The following is a 15076-nucleotide window of genomic DNA, read 5'->3' on the forward strand; positions in this document are numbered from 1 at the left end:
AAAAAAAGTTAGAAGACTTGCCCGGCCAGCATGGCTCAGTGGCTGAGTGTAGACCTATGAACTAGGAGGTCATGGTTTGATTCCCAGTCAGGGCATGTGCCCAGGTTGTAGGTTCAATCCCCGGTGGGAGTCATGCAGGAGGCAGCCAATCAATGATTCTCTCTCATCATTGATGTTTCTATCTCTCTCTCCCTCTCCCTTCCTCTCTGAAATCATTAAAAATATATATTTTTTAAAAAGTTAGAAGGCTCATACTACATGAAATATTATTCCTCCCTGTCCCCCTCCTCACCTATATGTATAGAGCTTATAAGTTCTGTTAAACATCTCAAAGGAAGTGAGGTAGCCCCTAGGGGTTTGTTCCAGGGTTTTCTGAAAATTAAAAAAAAGCAAAAAGGCTATTTAGAATCTGCGATTATTCTAAGGATGTCATCACCACCATCCCTGTCCCTCCCCCAGAAAACAAGAGATGACGGAGACAGATTAAACTGCTAATCTCATATGACTTGAGGAAGGAAAGGGACTCTGAACAGTGATAAAGAAAAGTCCACTCAGTTATTAATTTATTCTACTCAGCCTATTTGTGGTGGAGCTGCTGCCTAAAAATAGGGCACCACTTTCCTAGCACCATGATATGCCTGCCAAGTGAGTTGCTAACCAAACCTTCATGGTAATGACTCACCTGAAACTGGGGTAGAAATGTGATTTGGGTGGAGGCTCCCCCCAGGTCCAGGGTCCCCACAGTCTCGTGACTGTGGCCATGCAGCTGACCTGTGGATGAGAGCCAGTTTGAAAATATTCTGCTCCTGGACAGCCCAATACTCCTTGGTCTGCAATTTCTCTCCTGCTCTGGAGGAATTCCATAAACACTCCATTGCTCCCTGCCCCCATGGATTACAGGCAAATGTTAATCACGAAGGACTCTTGCTGCAGCTGAGGCCTTGAAGGCAGGTTATAAACACTAAATCCTGTCTTTCCTTTCCTCTTTTTCACAAAAGGAAAGAATAATACAGGAAAAAAGAAAGGTAATTTTGCTGTGATCCTGTGTGAAACCCATTCAAAATCTTAAGATACACTTGAGAATGTATTACCTGTCAGAAAATTCACAGTGATCCAAGCTAATATGCCTAAAAAAGACAGAGAGGCAAGGATTACATCACAGAGCACTTTCCCTCTCTTCTCGGGCCCCATCTTTACTCTCTTTTCTCTCTAAAGTTCATGTCTAAAGTGCACACTTCCCTTCTCCCCATCTTCCCATTTCCTGCTATTCCATTCCTCTATGTTTATTTGTTTCCCCTTAGTTCCTTTTTCTTCAGCACCCTCATCCTGTTCACAGTCCTTTAATCAGATCTTTTATTAACCCTGGCCCTCTCCCTCTAGAACATATATCAACACCTCTCCACCTTCGTAGGATCCATCCATGATGCTAACACTGTCATCTGGTACCAGGAAAGGTGACTTCTTGAAGATCTCTTTCACCTAAAGAAAAAGGAAAAAATTTGAATTCCCTAAAGCAATAAAATAGATTTCCATATTTTGGCTATGTCCTAAAAGGCTTAGAAAACTACTCTCTTCATTTTCCCTAAATAAAATCTTAGAACTCATTCATTTTCCCTAAAGAAACTAGAGAAGGCCCGGCTGGTGTGACTCATGGTTGAGCATGAACCTAAGAACCAGGAAGTCAGGGCATATGTCCAGTTTGCAGGCTGGATCCCCAGTAGGGGGGCCTGAAGGAGGCAGCCCATCAGTGATTCTCTCATCATTGATGTTTCTATCCCTCTGTTTCTCCCTTCCTTTCTCTGAAATCAATAAAAATATATTTTAAAGAGAAAAGAAAAGCTGGAGAAGGAACTAAGCAAGATATTAGTGGTTTCTTGTAAAAAGAAAACACAGGGATTCCCTTGACTTTAAAATAAATTGCAACCAAATCATCTACATTTATAGGTGAACTGGACCTAGGAAAGGGCATACATTTGACCTTGCTCAAATCAGGATTCTGTAATTTTTTTAAAAACACCTGATTAATTCTACCTGGATATGTGCTGGAAGCTAGGAGGACCCCTTCCCACTCCAATTCTTAGATGAGCAGATAAACTTGGAGAGTAGAGAAGAGTTGGGCCTGGGGGCTCCTTAGGCTACAATAAAATTTCTGCTGCTCTCCCATCAAATTCTAGTTTTTGTCCTTAGTGGTAAAGGAGCTCATGTCCCTGGGCTGAAGTACTCTGCTGCCAGCCCCTATCAAATCCTGGCACATGGCTAGGGCCTCAAATTTGAATTTACTGATTCTATTTTAGAAGATGAGAATGAAGAGCTTGCGCAAATGCTCTTGACTCTCCATAAATATAGGTCAATAATGTGAGTGTTATGTCTTATTTTTATATGATTATCATGTTGGGGAGGGAGATGTCCCAAATAGAGATAGGAAAAATTCTAGTCTTGGTTGTTCTCATTTCTGACAGGACAAAACACTTCTTGCAGTGACCTCTGAACACTGTTTCAACCAGGACAGGTCAGTTAAGTGATCCATAAACAAGCATTTAGGAAGATAGATAAGCAAATAGGAATAAACATAGTTTCTGCTCTTGCCCTCTCCACTCCATGCCTCTGCTCACAATTAATTCTCAATACTGCAGCCAAGAGTGGTGCTTTAAAAACAGACATCAGATTATGTCTCTCCTTAGCTCAAACCCTCCTGTGGTTTCCTTCTTAGAGAAAAAGCCGAAGTCCTTACATAGGCCTTTGATGCCCTACATGATAAACCCCTCCCACCTCTCTGAACTTATCTCCTACTTCTCTTCCATCACTCCCTCTCCTCCCGCTACCCTAGCCTGGATGCTGTTCCTTGAACATGCCAAGCACATTCCTGATTTAGGTCTTTACCCCTATTTCTCTAGTATGGAATATTTTACATTCACAAACGTTTTACATGGCTTGTTTCTTCATTCCCTTCAGATCTCTGATCAAATGCATCTTACCCATGAGGTCTTCCCTGACCACCCTATTTAAAATAGCATCTCTCTTACACTACCACCAGCATTTCGATCTGCCTTACCCTGCTTTATTTTTTCTCCATAGCTTCTAAAGTACCTGACATACTTTGTATTGACTTGTTCATTTTGTCTTGGAAACTAGGATGTTAGTTCCATTAAGACAGGGACAGTGTTATTTTTGTTCCCTGCTCTATGTCCCACTTCACCAGTGCCCAGTACATAGTAAAGCACTTATATGATGAATACATGAGTGAATGAATGGATGAATGAATGAAGAATTGGGATTCAGATTTTCATAAGGACATTCCAGGCAGTTTGTCCCTGGGCAAGGGACTTAAGCCCTCTGTACTGACAAAGGAGAATCTATAATAATAAAAGGTAATATGCAAATCGACTGAATGGCAGAACAGTGGAACGACCTTCCGGATGAAGCTGGGGCTACGAGGGCCAAGCCTTTTGTACAAATTTTGTGCATCAGCCTCTAGTGGATTTATAAGACTGAATTAACACACCTAAATACAGAATCATTTTTTTTGCTGTGATTTTTTTTGTTATAATGGGATTCTGCATATATTCTTCACAATATTAAATCTTATTAATTTACACATTTTTGTATAATAAAATGTACAATAATGTTTAAAATATTGAGTTTTTTAAAACTCTCTGTACTTAGTTTTGATCTGAATGAGCGATAAAATAGATATCTTTAAAAATCTTCTGTATTTTACAATTCCATGAATCTTCTCAAAACCTTTATACTGAGAGAAAAAAGTAAGACACACACACACAAAAAGGAAATATAAAACTGTATGACTCCATTTACAGGAAATGTAAGAACACGCAAAACGAATCTATAATGACATAAAGCAGATCAGTGGTTGCCTGGTTTCACTGGAGGGGGAAATAGACTACAAAGTGGCACAAGGAACATATGTATTTATCAACACTCATTTAACTGTATACTTAAAATTCATGCATTTATTTTTTTTTTAAATATATTTTATTGAGTTTTTTTTACAGAGAGGAAGGGAGAGAGATAGAGAGTTAGAAACATCGATGGGAGAGAAACATCAATCAGCTGCCTCCTGCACACCACCATCCTGTTGGGGATGTGCCCGCAACCCAGGTACATGCCCTTGACCGGAATCGAACCTGGGACCCTTGAGTCCACAGGCCGACGCTCTATCCACTGAGCCAAACCGGTTCTGGCAAAATTCATGCATTTAATTGTATGTAAGTTATTTCTCATTAAAGTTGATTAAAAACAATTCTGCTGTAATAAGTTTAGAAAATTAAGAGCATCATGATCCTGGCCAGTGTGGCTCATTAGGTCTACAGTGCACCAAAAGGTTGCCAGTTTGATTCCTGGTCAGGGCACATGACCAGGTTGTGGGCTTGATCCCCGGTAGGGAGCGTACAGGAGGCAGCCAATCTATGTTTTGCTTTCACATCAATGTTTCTCTCTCTCTCTTCCTCTCCCTTCCTCTCTCTCTAAAAATTGCTAAAGATATATTTTTTAAAAAGAACATCATGGATAGAAAATGCTTTAAATTTTTAGGAAAAACTCTATAAATTCAAGAGTAATATTTTGAAATGTAAATAATTAGCTACAAAAGAGCCCAAAGCCACCACAGTGCTTTAGCAATGGTGCAATACTAAGGTTAACACGCCAGAGGGCTTTAAACCCATAAAGAAAATATTTATATAGGGAAAAATAATTACCCAAGATGCAGATGATTTCAAATATTACCTCAAAGAGCAGAGCCTGGGCTTTCTGTTCTGGCAGTAAGCGCAGTCCCGCTGTTGCCTTCAAAACCACTGGGGTCCTTTTCCAATGACTTCGGGGGATTGAGTCTTTGGCCACCTCCAAGAGCTCTTGAACAGTCTCAGCACCCTTCAAAAACAGAAGAGCTGCTCATGCAGTAAAGAGTCCATATGGTGGCACTTGTATATTCCCTCATCATGTTTCTGTAGGAGCAGAAACCTAGACAAATGGCTTCTTTGAAGGAGAATCCATTTCATTTTGGTTAAGTAGTAATAAAAATGATTCTTTTATAGTGTGGTCATTTTAATTGATTGCTATTTTGTGTCTCATATAAATTAGCTTCAGGCCAAAAAGTTGAATATAGTGAAGGAAACACATAATGAGGAATTAGAAGGCTTGCTTGCTAACCCTGTGCCTACCATAGGGGCTTCCTGGACTTGGTTTCCTCTGCTGTGGGATGGGATAGATTCCTCACACCACCACAAACTGCTGTGTCCATTAATGAGGCAGACTGTGTATAGTTTCCACACAAAGACCAGCTGTAGCTGTTATTATGCTACACTTTATATTATTTCCATTAGGACAGAATATGTCAGGTTCATTTTTACATCACTGACATCTACATGCATGGTACACAGTAATGCTCAATTTATGATTAATTCAAAAGCATTATTTTAAATCCTCTGTTTCTCTGAGTAAACACCTATCCTGATACATGCTGCCTCTTATAATCATTATAATTAATAGCAACCATAACACAATCTTCTTCTCTAAATGTCAAATCAGTCTTTTATAATGTAGTTGCTTTCAAGAGCTCCTAGTTTTCTAGCATTTTTGCCATTTCAAAACAGTGAGCTGAGAAAATAAGCATCTTCTCAGTTCTTCAAGTTCAAACTATTTTTAGCATTAGGTTTTCCTTTGGTTAGTGATTTGCTTGAGACACTGAATAATATCTTTACAGCTGCTACCAAAGTTCAACATTCTATTTTATTCTGAATTATTATATTTTAATGTGGCCTCTGACACACTGGGTGTTGCATATGTTGTGGGTGCCCCAATGTGAAACACACAAAACCATTCATCCTCTGCCACCAAAGATTTTTCATCATATATTCTTGCCTAATTTCCAGAGTATAGGCATGGTCTGTCCTATATCATGGTGTTCTGAAAGGAGTTCAATGGGTCTACATTCCCTAAATTGTCTGTCATGTGTATATCTCATACACTATAGAACTTCATGTCCATCTTCTGCATCTACATTAATCAATGCAGCTGATGGCTTCAAATAAAAATCTTAAACAGTAAATACAAAGGAAGCAATCTCTTAAAGAGATTCTAGCCTCCTTCCACCAAAGCCCTAGTGAATTCAGGATATAAAATTTCTGTTATCCAGGAGATTAGCAGAGGACAGAAAACCAATCTCACACATAACCTCAGTATCAGTAGTGAACAGCACGAGTTATTTAACAGCAGCTGTGTGGTGAAATTATCAAGAGATTGAGAATCTAAACATCTTATTAAAATTAAAAAAAACAACAACCAACAACTCACCTGCTTAGGTTGATCTACAAAAGCAGAAAGTCCTGGCTTCACAGAATCAAAAATTTCCCCTTCCAGAACTGGAAGCTGTCCTATTTTGTCCAGGGATTAAAACAGAAGAGAGATGGCTGATTACCAAAAGTTAGGCTGCTTCTGATGCTGGGCTGTGTGTCACACGACCTCCTAGATTAACCTGCTACTCCCTGAGCTATTCCAGGTGATCCCCCCTGTGAGGAATGGCTTGCAGGAGTGCTGAGGAGGGGGACAGAGGATGATAGGCAATCCCTGAGAGTCCCCTTGTCATTTCTCTGGTGGACACCTTGTTCCTGCTCCTTTCCCTAGGCTTTATATGTGACCTGAAGACAGAAACCCTGGAAATTCAGAAAAAATTATACTTCAGGGTCCCTTCTCCCCTTCTCCAAGGATGGTAGTGTTCCTTCTCTCGAGACTACCTCAATATTCTCAATATTCTGCACCCGGAAGTATCAACCACCTTTCAAGAAAAGGAAAGACGGCCCTAACCGGTTTAGTTCAGCGGATGGAGCGTCGGCCTGCGGACTGAAAGGTCCCAGGTTCGATTCTGGTCAAGGGCATGTACCTTGGTTGTGGGCACATCCCCAGTGGGGGGTGTGCAGGAGGCAGCTGATCGATGTTTCTCTCTCATCGATGTTCCTAGCTCTCAATCTGTCTCCCTTCCTCTCTGCAAAAAATCAATAAAATATGTTTAAAAAAAGAAAAGGAAAGGAAAGACAAATTTCAGCTATACTTGTTGGACACATGAGTTTCAAACTACAGGCAACCCAGATCCCCCTTAATCTCACATTGAATTAAACATTATGTACTCAATTATAGTCCAAAATGTTCTCTGAAGAAAGACATTCAGTAGCCATAAGATTCTGTAATGCACATTACACACTCTCAGTACATTTGTTTCTACTAGAGTATGGATTTGTTGACTCTGGCGAGGGTACCAGTGCACTTACCTGCTATTTTCTGTACAAAGGTGTAAACATGAATTCGTGTTCCAGTGCTCCCTGCATCAAACATAATTCCATACAAGGTGCTGGTACTGACATTGATGGGGCACATGGAAGACAGGAAGACACCCTCAAACCAAGTCTGCTGGTCTCTGTGGAAGATAGTGCTGCAAACACAGGATGTCACTAACATGAAAAAGGCTGCTCCCCAGGAAGTGGCCATTCTCTTCCCAAGATGTGGTGAGTCTAGAGACCTTTGTTGTAGAAGCAGTGCAGCTCAAACACCTGCAGTGGCTTATAGGATAAAGATACGCAAGGTTAGATCAAGTGGCCTTTTTGTTTGCACCTGTAAAAGAAGAAACACCCATCACAGAAGTACCACCCCTTTCTTAAGGTGCTCCTTCTTCTCTATTTCTTATAACCAGAACAACCAGATAGACCAGGGTGACACAGACTCTTAGGACCTTTTCTAAAGGCTATTTGGCTACAAAAGGAAATTTGGGTTATAAAATATATTTAACCAAGCTCTGCTTTTAATTGTAGGGTGGATCTCACACATTCAAAAGCTCTCTCTGACACCTTGCTCCTAATGTAGTCAAATTTTATTCTCGCCACTTTGACAACTTTATCTTTAGATCATATACTAACCCTCTCTCCCTGCTACCCCTCTTTCTTCTTTTTGATATAAGAAGCTTCAATTTCTGAAATAAAGTTATAAAGTTCCAAAGGAGTTATAAAGTCCCAGCACCAGGGTGTTCCCAACCTTCAAAAATCAGGTCATTGGACTGACACTGTGACCAACAATGTTGACATTGGCTTGCACATGCAACCACATTTCAAGGAAATAATCAACTTAATTTAAAACACTTAAATAGGCTGTAACCAGTTTGGCTTAGTGGATAGAGCGTCGGCCTGCAGACTGAAAGGTCCCAGGTTCGATTCCAGTCAAGGGCATGTACCTTGATTGCGGGCATATTCCCAGTAGGAGGTGTGAAGGAGGCAGCTGATCGATGTTTCTCTCTCATCGATGTTTCTAACTCTCTATTTCTCTCCCTTCCTCTCTGTAAAAAATCAATAAAAATATATTTTAAAAAATAATAATAAATAAAATACTTAAATAGGTCATTATGGTTTTTTTTCTTTTTTCTTTTATTTTCTTCATTATGGTTTTTAAAACATCCTTCAAAGGTTTCAGGCCATGTTATCCCCATAAGAACTTAGGGCAGATGAACAAATTAACACAGAGACATTCAATAACTTGTTGAAAGTAATAAAGCAGGTCAATGGAGAGATTTTTTTTTCTTTATTGATTTCAGAGAGGAAGGATGAAAGAGAGATAGAAACATCAATAATGAGAGGGAATAATTGATCAGCTGCCTCCTGCATGCCCCCTACTGGGAATCAAGCCCCACAACCCAGGCATGTGCCCTTGACGTGAATTGAACCTGGGACCCTTCAGTCCACAGGCCGACGCTCTATCCACTGAGCCAAACTGGTTTTGGCCTCAATTTCTTTTTAAAAAATATATTTTTATTGATTTCAGAGAGAACTGGAGAGGGAGAGATAGAAACATCAATGATAAAAGAGAATCATTGATCAAGCTGCCTCCTGCATGCCGAACACTGGGGATCAAGTCCACAAACTGGGCATGTGCCCTGACTGGGAATTGAACAGTGACCTCCTGGTTCATAGGGCAACACTCACCCACAGAGCCACACCAGCTGGACGGTTTTCAATTTTTTGCTCTCTCTCTTCTATTTCCAGCACTCCCATTATTCAAAGTTGTCCCAGAGATTCATTATATTATCTTCATTTTGGGGGGGGGGGGTTGGGGGTAATTCTCTTTTCTTTTTGCTGTTCTGATTGGGTGTTTTCTGCTTTCCTTACATTCCCAATCTTTTATTTGATTCTCTGTTTCATGTACTCCACTGTTGACTCCCAATAATGTATTCATTTCAGTTAGTATAGTCTTCATTTCTGACTGGTTCTTTTTTGTTTTCTATCTCCATTTTATGTTTCCTCCCTCTTTGTTGAAGTTTCCACTAAGCTCATTGAGCATACTTATAACCAGTGCTTTGAACTCCGCATCTAGTAGATTGTTGCCATTTTGTTCAGTTCTTTTTCTGGAGTTTTGTTCTGTTCTTTCCTTTGGAACATGTTTCTTTGTTTCCTCATTTTGGCTGCCTCCCTGTGTTTGTTTCTATTTGGTAGAGCTGCAACATCCCCCCTCGCTTGGTAGAGTGGCCTTATGTACTAGGTGTTCTATAGGGTCCAGTGGCACAGCCTCCCTGTTCACCTGAGCTGGGCACTCTAGGTGCACTGTTATAGGAAGCCACCACTTTCCCAATACTGTCATAAGAGTGCACCAAGGAACGCGGAAGGCCAATGGACCTTGGACGTTAGCAAGGCTGTGTTGAGATAGTGGTGGCTCGAAGCAAATTCCTGACTTAACAGCCTCAAAGTAAATGTTTGCTGAACCTTACTGATCTTTACTGATGTTTATTGACCTTAGAGACGGTTTGTCTGCTACCTGTTTGCTGTGCTTTACTGAGGGCAAGATGTGTGTCTAAAATTGAATAAAAAGCGGATAAGGCCAGGTTTCAGTGTGCCTCTCCACCTGGCCCCCCATGCCTTCTAAATTCATATTTCTTGTCTAGTGTTTTCATTTGTGCGTCAGCCCCTTCTCCAGATCCTGACCCCTCCCCCCCTCCCGCAAAAGGTTGTGGCACACTGTACTCTCCAACCCCAGCCCCAGGTGGGCTGTATACACCTCCTATGTAGTTGAGCCTTGATTGCTGTATGTACAACAATGGGAGGGATTTATCGCCCAGGCCAATCAGCTGCAAGGACTGGCTGTGACCACCAATGACCGTGGAAGATCAGCTATGCAGGGCCCACCCCACAGAGCAAGACTTACTCGGCAGGGCTTGGTGCCTGCTGAGTCCACCTCTGAAGTGTGCCACATGTGGAGGTGGTTGGGTGGTGCTTCAATGTGGTCTGAAGCTGTCCACTGGGTGCACTGACTTTGTGCCTCCCAGGAAGTTCAGGCTAAGGTCAGCTGCTGCCTGTGCTCTGCCTGGGGCCACGCAGCATGAGCTACAACGTGACCTGCAGATGGCTGCTACTTGTGCTGGGCTTGGAGGTGCCCCGATGAGACCAAGCGGCAAACCAAGGCTGCTGCTACTAGTGCTGGACCTGGGGCCACTTAGTGAGAGGTATGGGGCACACTGAGGCCAGATGCTGCTTGAGAGATTTTAGGAAAATCTGAAGCACAAGCCAAAACAGACCATTCATGTGGAAAAGCCACTGGAAACAGTTTGGGTGGGGTCTCAAGGAATCACCAGGGTCGGGCAAACAGTGTGAGCCAGGGTGATGGAAAACTCAGATATGGCTCCCTCCTACTGCCTCTGCGGAGGGGGTCTCAAAAAAAGAACAATGGCCTCTGCCGGCACTTTCATTGGGAAAAAAGCTGTCCCCTAAACTCTCGCCCTAATGTCAGATAATTTAGTTCCTCGTATGTCCCTGGTTCCTTTCAATCTGCTGCCCCAGCACTGGAGCTCAGAGGGAGTAAGACCAAGTTACTCTAAGTGTGAACCCTTTATGAGGCAGTACTCCATCTCACTCAGCTATAATCCTTGCTGGTTTTTACAGTCAGAAGTCCTGGGGATCTCTCTTCCAGGTACTAGAACCCTGGGCTGGGGGACTGGGTGTGGGGCTGGGACCCCTCGCTTCTCAGGGGGGACCTCTGCAGCCAAAATACTCCTCCCAATTTTTATCCATTACACATGGATGTGGGACCAGCCTGTTCTGTCTCACCCCTACTACCAGTCTTACTGTGGCTTCTGCTTTAAATCCCTAGTTGTAGGATTTCCATTCAGCTAGATTTCAGGTGGTTCTGAATGATGGTTGTTCTGTAGTTTAGTTTTCATTCTGATGTGCCAAAACAGTTTTTTTGGGGGGGTTTCTTATCCAGCTTAATCCCTGAAATTCACCTGGTATAAGCCATAGTTACTGGTTAAACAAGAGCTAATTCCAAAGTCCCCATTTCCCAGTCCCCTTATCTCTAATAGAATACTCGGTATATTTGGAATACTGAGTGAGGATTTTCAATCATTCTTAAGTTTGTTGATCTCCTATATCAAAATGTATCACTCTCCACAGGGGACACATAAAATAAAAGCAAATTAAAATTAATTGCATTTGGAATTTTAAACTATTTAAAAGAGAGTTGTTCTGAGATACTACAAAGGCAGAGTTAGAATTATCAGTATGAACACTCTTCAAGGCTGAACTTCTTTCCTAAAGTTAAGAATGAGAGTTATTGGTTAGGAAAGGAGAATTTTTAGACTCTTACACAAAGGAAACTGCATCCCATTAAATCAACCACTGAAACCAGGGCAAATGCCTGGACAGATTCATACTCACGTCTTAAATTACTCCCTTTGGCTGATTCTTCTTTTACAGAAAATAAGCTGGTCATGTAGATCAATCTAAGTAACTGAAAACAGAAACCACCTTTAGGATTCTCTGAGCATTAACAGATCCTGGCCTTGTCCAGAGCTCAAACCATATTCAATACCTGATCCCTTTCTCCCCAGGCAGTGTACTTAGGGACTTTCCAGTCACCAGTCTTCCCTAATCTCCATGACTGTTGTACAACAGCTTCTTCAGGGCTCATTCATATTTTCTCTATTACTGTTGTTTCTGAAAAACCTCTCCATCTTCTATTTCCATTAAGCAAGAATTTGTTTTTCAAAAGAGATTTCAAAGAAAAAAAAAAAGCATACTAGCTATCCTTTTTCATGGAGTGAAAACTGCAGAGTCATACCAGGTGTTCAGTGTACTAGTAAAACTAAACATTAAAGACAGCAAAGGATGAACACATAAAATGCCTCTTTTGTTCTCATTCCCACCTTCTAACACCACTTCTAATCTCATTCTTTAAAATTAGCTACTTTAAGAATGGTAATAGAAAGGTTTACAATTTAGAATACATAGAATAGTGTCCTATTAACATAACACCAGCCTGCACAGCTTGCTCATTCGCTTTAGTTTTTGCTCAATTGCCATTAGATTCTCAGTGAGACCTTCCTTGTCCACTCTATAAAATGCAACCCACTCAGTCACATACACATCTACCGTCCTCCCCTGTTATATTTCTCCATAGCACTTTTCTTCTAATGCACTATACAATTTACTATTTTGGGTGTGTTGTTGTTTTTTTCATATTTCCTGTTCCCCAACTATCTCTTCCCCTTCCCAATGTGAGTTATACACAGACAGGAATATCTGTTTTGTTCACTGATGTGTTCTTGCTGCTGGAACAGAGCGACCACAAAGTAGGTGTTGAATAAATATTCTGAAGGGAAGAACAGTGTTCAATAGCTCAGGGACTGGATCTCACCCACTAAAGAATAGAATAGCTGACTTCTTTCCAAAAGGAGATTTCCTACCCTTTGGAAGACCAAGATTCCAAACTTCCAAGGGAGGATTGTTTCTCCAAATGTGTCAATTATATTAAAAGTTTTATATGCTACTGAAAATAATGTACACAGTCAGGTTTATTTTGTTTAAACTGGTAAGTACATATCAGTTTATTTAAATCCACTACTTTCAGAATTGGTCTTCTCAATATCTCTTGCTCTCTATCTCCTATTTACTCCCAACAAAGCCCCATCTTCAATTCTTTTCATTGAGACTTTGGTGCCAGCCAGTGTTCGTCACTATGCTCATCTCCTTCTAAAGTCTTTTCAGTGTATCTTTGTCTCTATAGTAAACACTATTCTTCCCTTGTCTGCCTCTCCAGAGCTTCACTTCTGGGTTCCCTCCCTCCTTGTCACTCAGAGCCTGAGAGACCACAATCCCACAGGACCCATGTCCCATCTGGGTGCTCACCTGCTCGCATGCCTGCCTGTTCCCTGTGAATTCTTGCTTTCACCGTTGGTTGCCTTTTGCTCTTTGCTCCTATTTCAGCCCATCTGAGTCAAGCTACCTTCATAAAGCACATTCACCTTTGTGCTAGTTTGCAAGTAACTGTGTGGCATTTTGCTAACTCACTCCCTTCTTTATCCTTCACTCCTCCCTTATCCACCTTTTTTCTGGGTACACAATAGTCTGCTTCATCTACTTTTATGATAGTTAAGTACCAACTGGTAGATTATTGCTTATAGGACAGAAGTTGCTCAGGAACTGAATTACGTATTCTTTTTACAGAAGAAATTAATTGCCCACTAATAAATGTTTTACAACGTTATTTAATGTTACTTTTACAATTACAAATATGTAACTATGTAATGTTATTAATTTCTTACTAATTCATGTTTTTACAACACAGTCCAATAATAGAGAAATTAATAGTACTCCTGATAGCTTCCATCCCTGAAATGAGTTTAGAAAGCTTGGCATTGAATCGTCTAATTAATAAGCGTTTACTGAGTATCAAATATATAACAGACACTGTGCTAACTTCTAGATACAAAAGAGGAATCAGATATAGGCCCATTTATTGGGGAGACTTCAGCTTGCTAGAAGAAACAGACAAGTAAACTAATAGCTATAATGTACTGTGGTAAGTTCTCTGAAAGAAAGAGGCACAGTGTGTGACAGAAACAGACATAAGAGGCAAGTAACTCATCCTAGAAGGGGAAGGATGGAGGTGGGAAGGGAGTGGTAGGTTTCTTAAGGGATGAGAGGCCTGGTCCTAAAGCAGAGGGAGAAATTAAGTGGTGAAGTGACACAAAAAGAATTCTGAGAGCTTCAAGTATTAAAAGAGTTCAACTGAATGACTGGAATATAAAGGTGCACCAGAATAGAGGGCAGGTGTGAGAAAGGATGGTTCTGAGACACTGAAATGTTTCAAAATGAGTGGACTTGTTTTTCTTACATGTACAATACCATGGTAACACTTGACTATTACGTATGTCTATTTCCTCCCTAAGCAAGTATCAATATTGATCGACTTAAATAAAATGACACTATTTCCCAACAGTGGAAAATAATAAAATGGGAAAGATGACTAGAAAGGTCCATCCGAAAGTCTGAAAACAGTGAAATGTAAAAGTACTCACTGCCAATTTTTCTGAGTTCCACAGTAAAGTTGGCTTTAATAAAGTTAAAAATTAAACACAAATCAAGTTTAAAATGTAACTGGGATAAAATTTCTAAACTATGGGAATGGATTAGTCAAAGCAACCAAGAGCGTAAGTTAGCCAAGCAGAGCCAAGCCAATGTCGTTCTAATAAGGCAAATCTGTGACAGATTTCAGCACAGTGAGCACTGCCTCACTTGGGATATGACTAGGCACCTCCATACCAAATACCAATGGCCAGAGTCCCGGAACACCTTGCTATCTATCTGAAGGGTGCCTAAGGTGAAGGTACATGATATTGTTTGTATTTCTCAAGCCAAGTAGTGAGCCTGGAACATGTCAGGCGTCAGTCAATGTGTCCTGAATGGACTTGTACAATTGGGCTAATGGTATCTGCAGGAGCATTGGGCAGAGAGTACCCCTTTCTCAGGATCTTATTATGGCAAGTATCATACCCTCAAATCCCCATTACCTCAGCCCATGGATAGGAGTACTATTCCAGGAAGCCTATTTACTCAGATATTAATTCATTCGTTTAGCCTCTAGCCTCTCCAGAAGTTGCCTAATGCTATTCACAAGTAGAGCAGACAAGATGAACCATCTTACCTGCCCTTTAAGAGACTAAACAGGAAAAAAATACCTCTATAAAGTTAAAATGTGATTAAGTAGCAGCTACCATGTTCTGAGATTTCAAAGCAAGAAGAGCTTATTTTCTGCT

At 40.9% G+C, this 15076-nt stretch overlaps 1 protein-coding gene across 4 annotated transcripts in view; it reads right to left on the bottom strand.

The window, feature by feature from the left end:
• Positions 1–13330, bottom strand: part of ENTPD5 (ectonucleoside triphosphate diphosphohydrolase 5) — a 27455-nt gene extending 14125 nt beyond the window's left edge. Inside the window, exons 1-9 of one of the 4 annotated variants that reach the window (XM_015558025.1) lie at positions 13167–13330; positions 11697–11769; positions 7278–7565; positions 6307–6386; positions 4741–4884; positions 1404–1479; positions 1092–1127; positions 683–771; positions 293–372 (exon numbers count right to left, since the gene is read on the bottom strand). In XM_015558025.1, coding sequence (XP_015413511.1) covers positions 293–372; positions 683–771; positions 1092–1127; positions 1404–1479; positions 4741–4884; positions 6307–6386; positions 7278–7494 — 722 coding nt within the window. In that variant the 5' untranslated portion in view covers positions 7495–7565; positions 11697–11769; positions 13167–13330. Of the gene's footprint in view, positions 1–292; positions 373–682; positions 772–1091; positions 1128–1403; positions 1480–4740; positions 4885–6306; positions 6387–7277; positions 7566–7919; positions 7981–11696; positions 11770–13166 lie in introns of those variants that run through there. The other 3 variants (XM_006778769.2, XM_006778770.2, XM_015558023.1) reach the window with 3 other exon arrangements.
• Between the last annotated feature and the right edge of the window lie 1746 nt (positions 13331–15076).

Source organism: Myotis davidii, unplaced genomic scaffold (assembly GCF_000327345.1).
Source record: "Myotis davidii unplaced genomic scaffold, ASM32734v1 scaffold309, whole genome shotgun sequence".
In the NCBI taxonomy this organism is placed as follows: Eukaryota; Metazoa; Chordata; class Mammalia; order Chiroptera; family Vespertilionidae; genus Myotis; species Myotis davidii.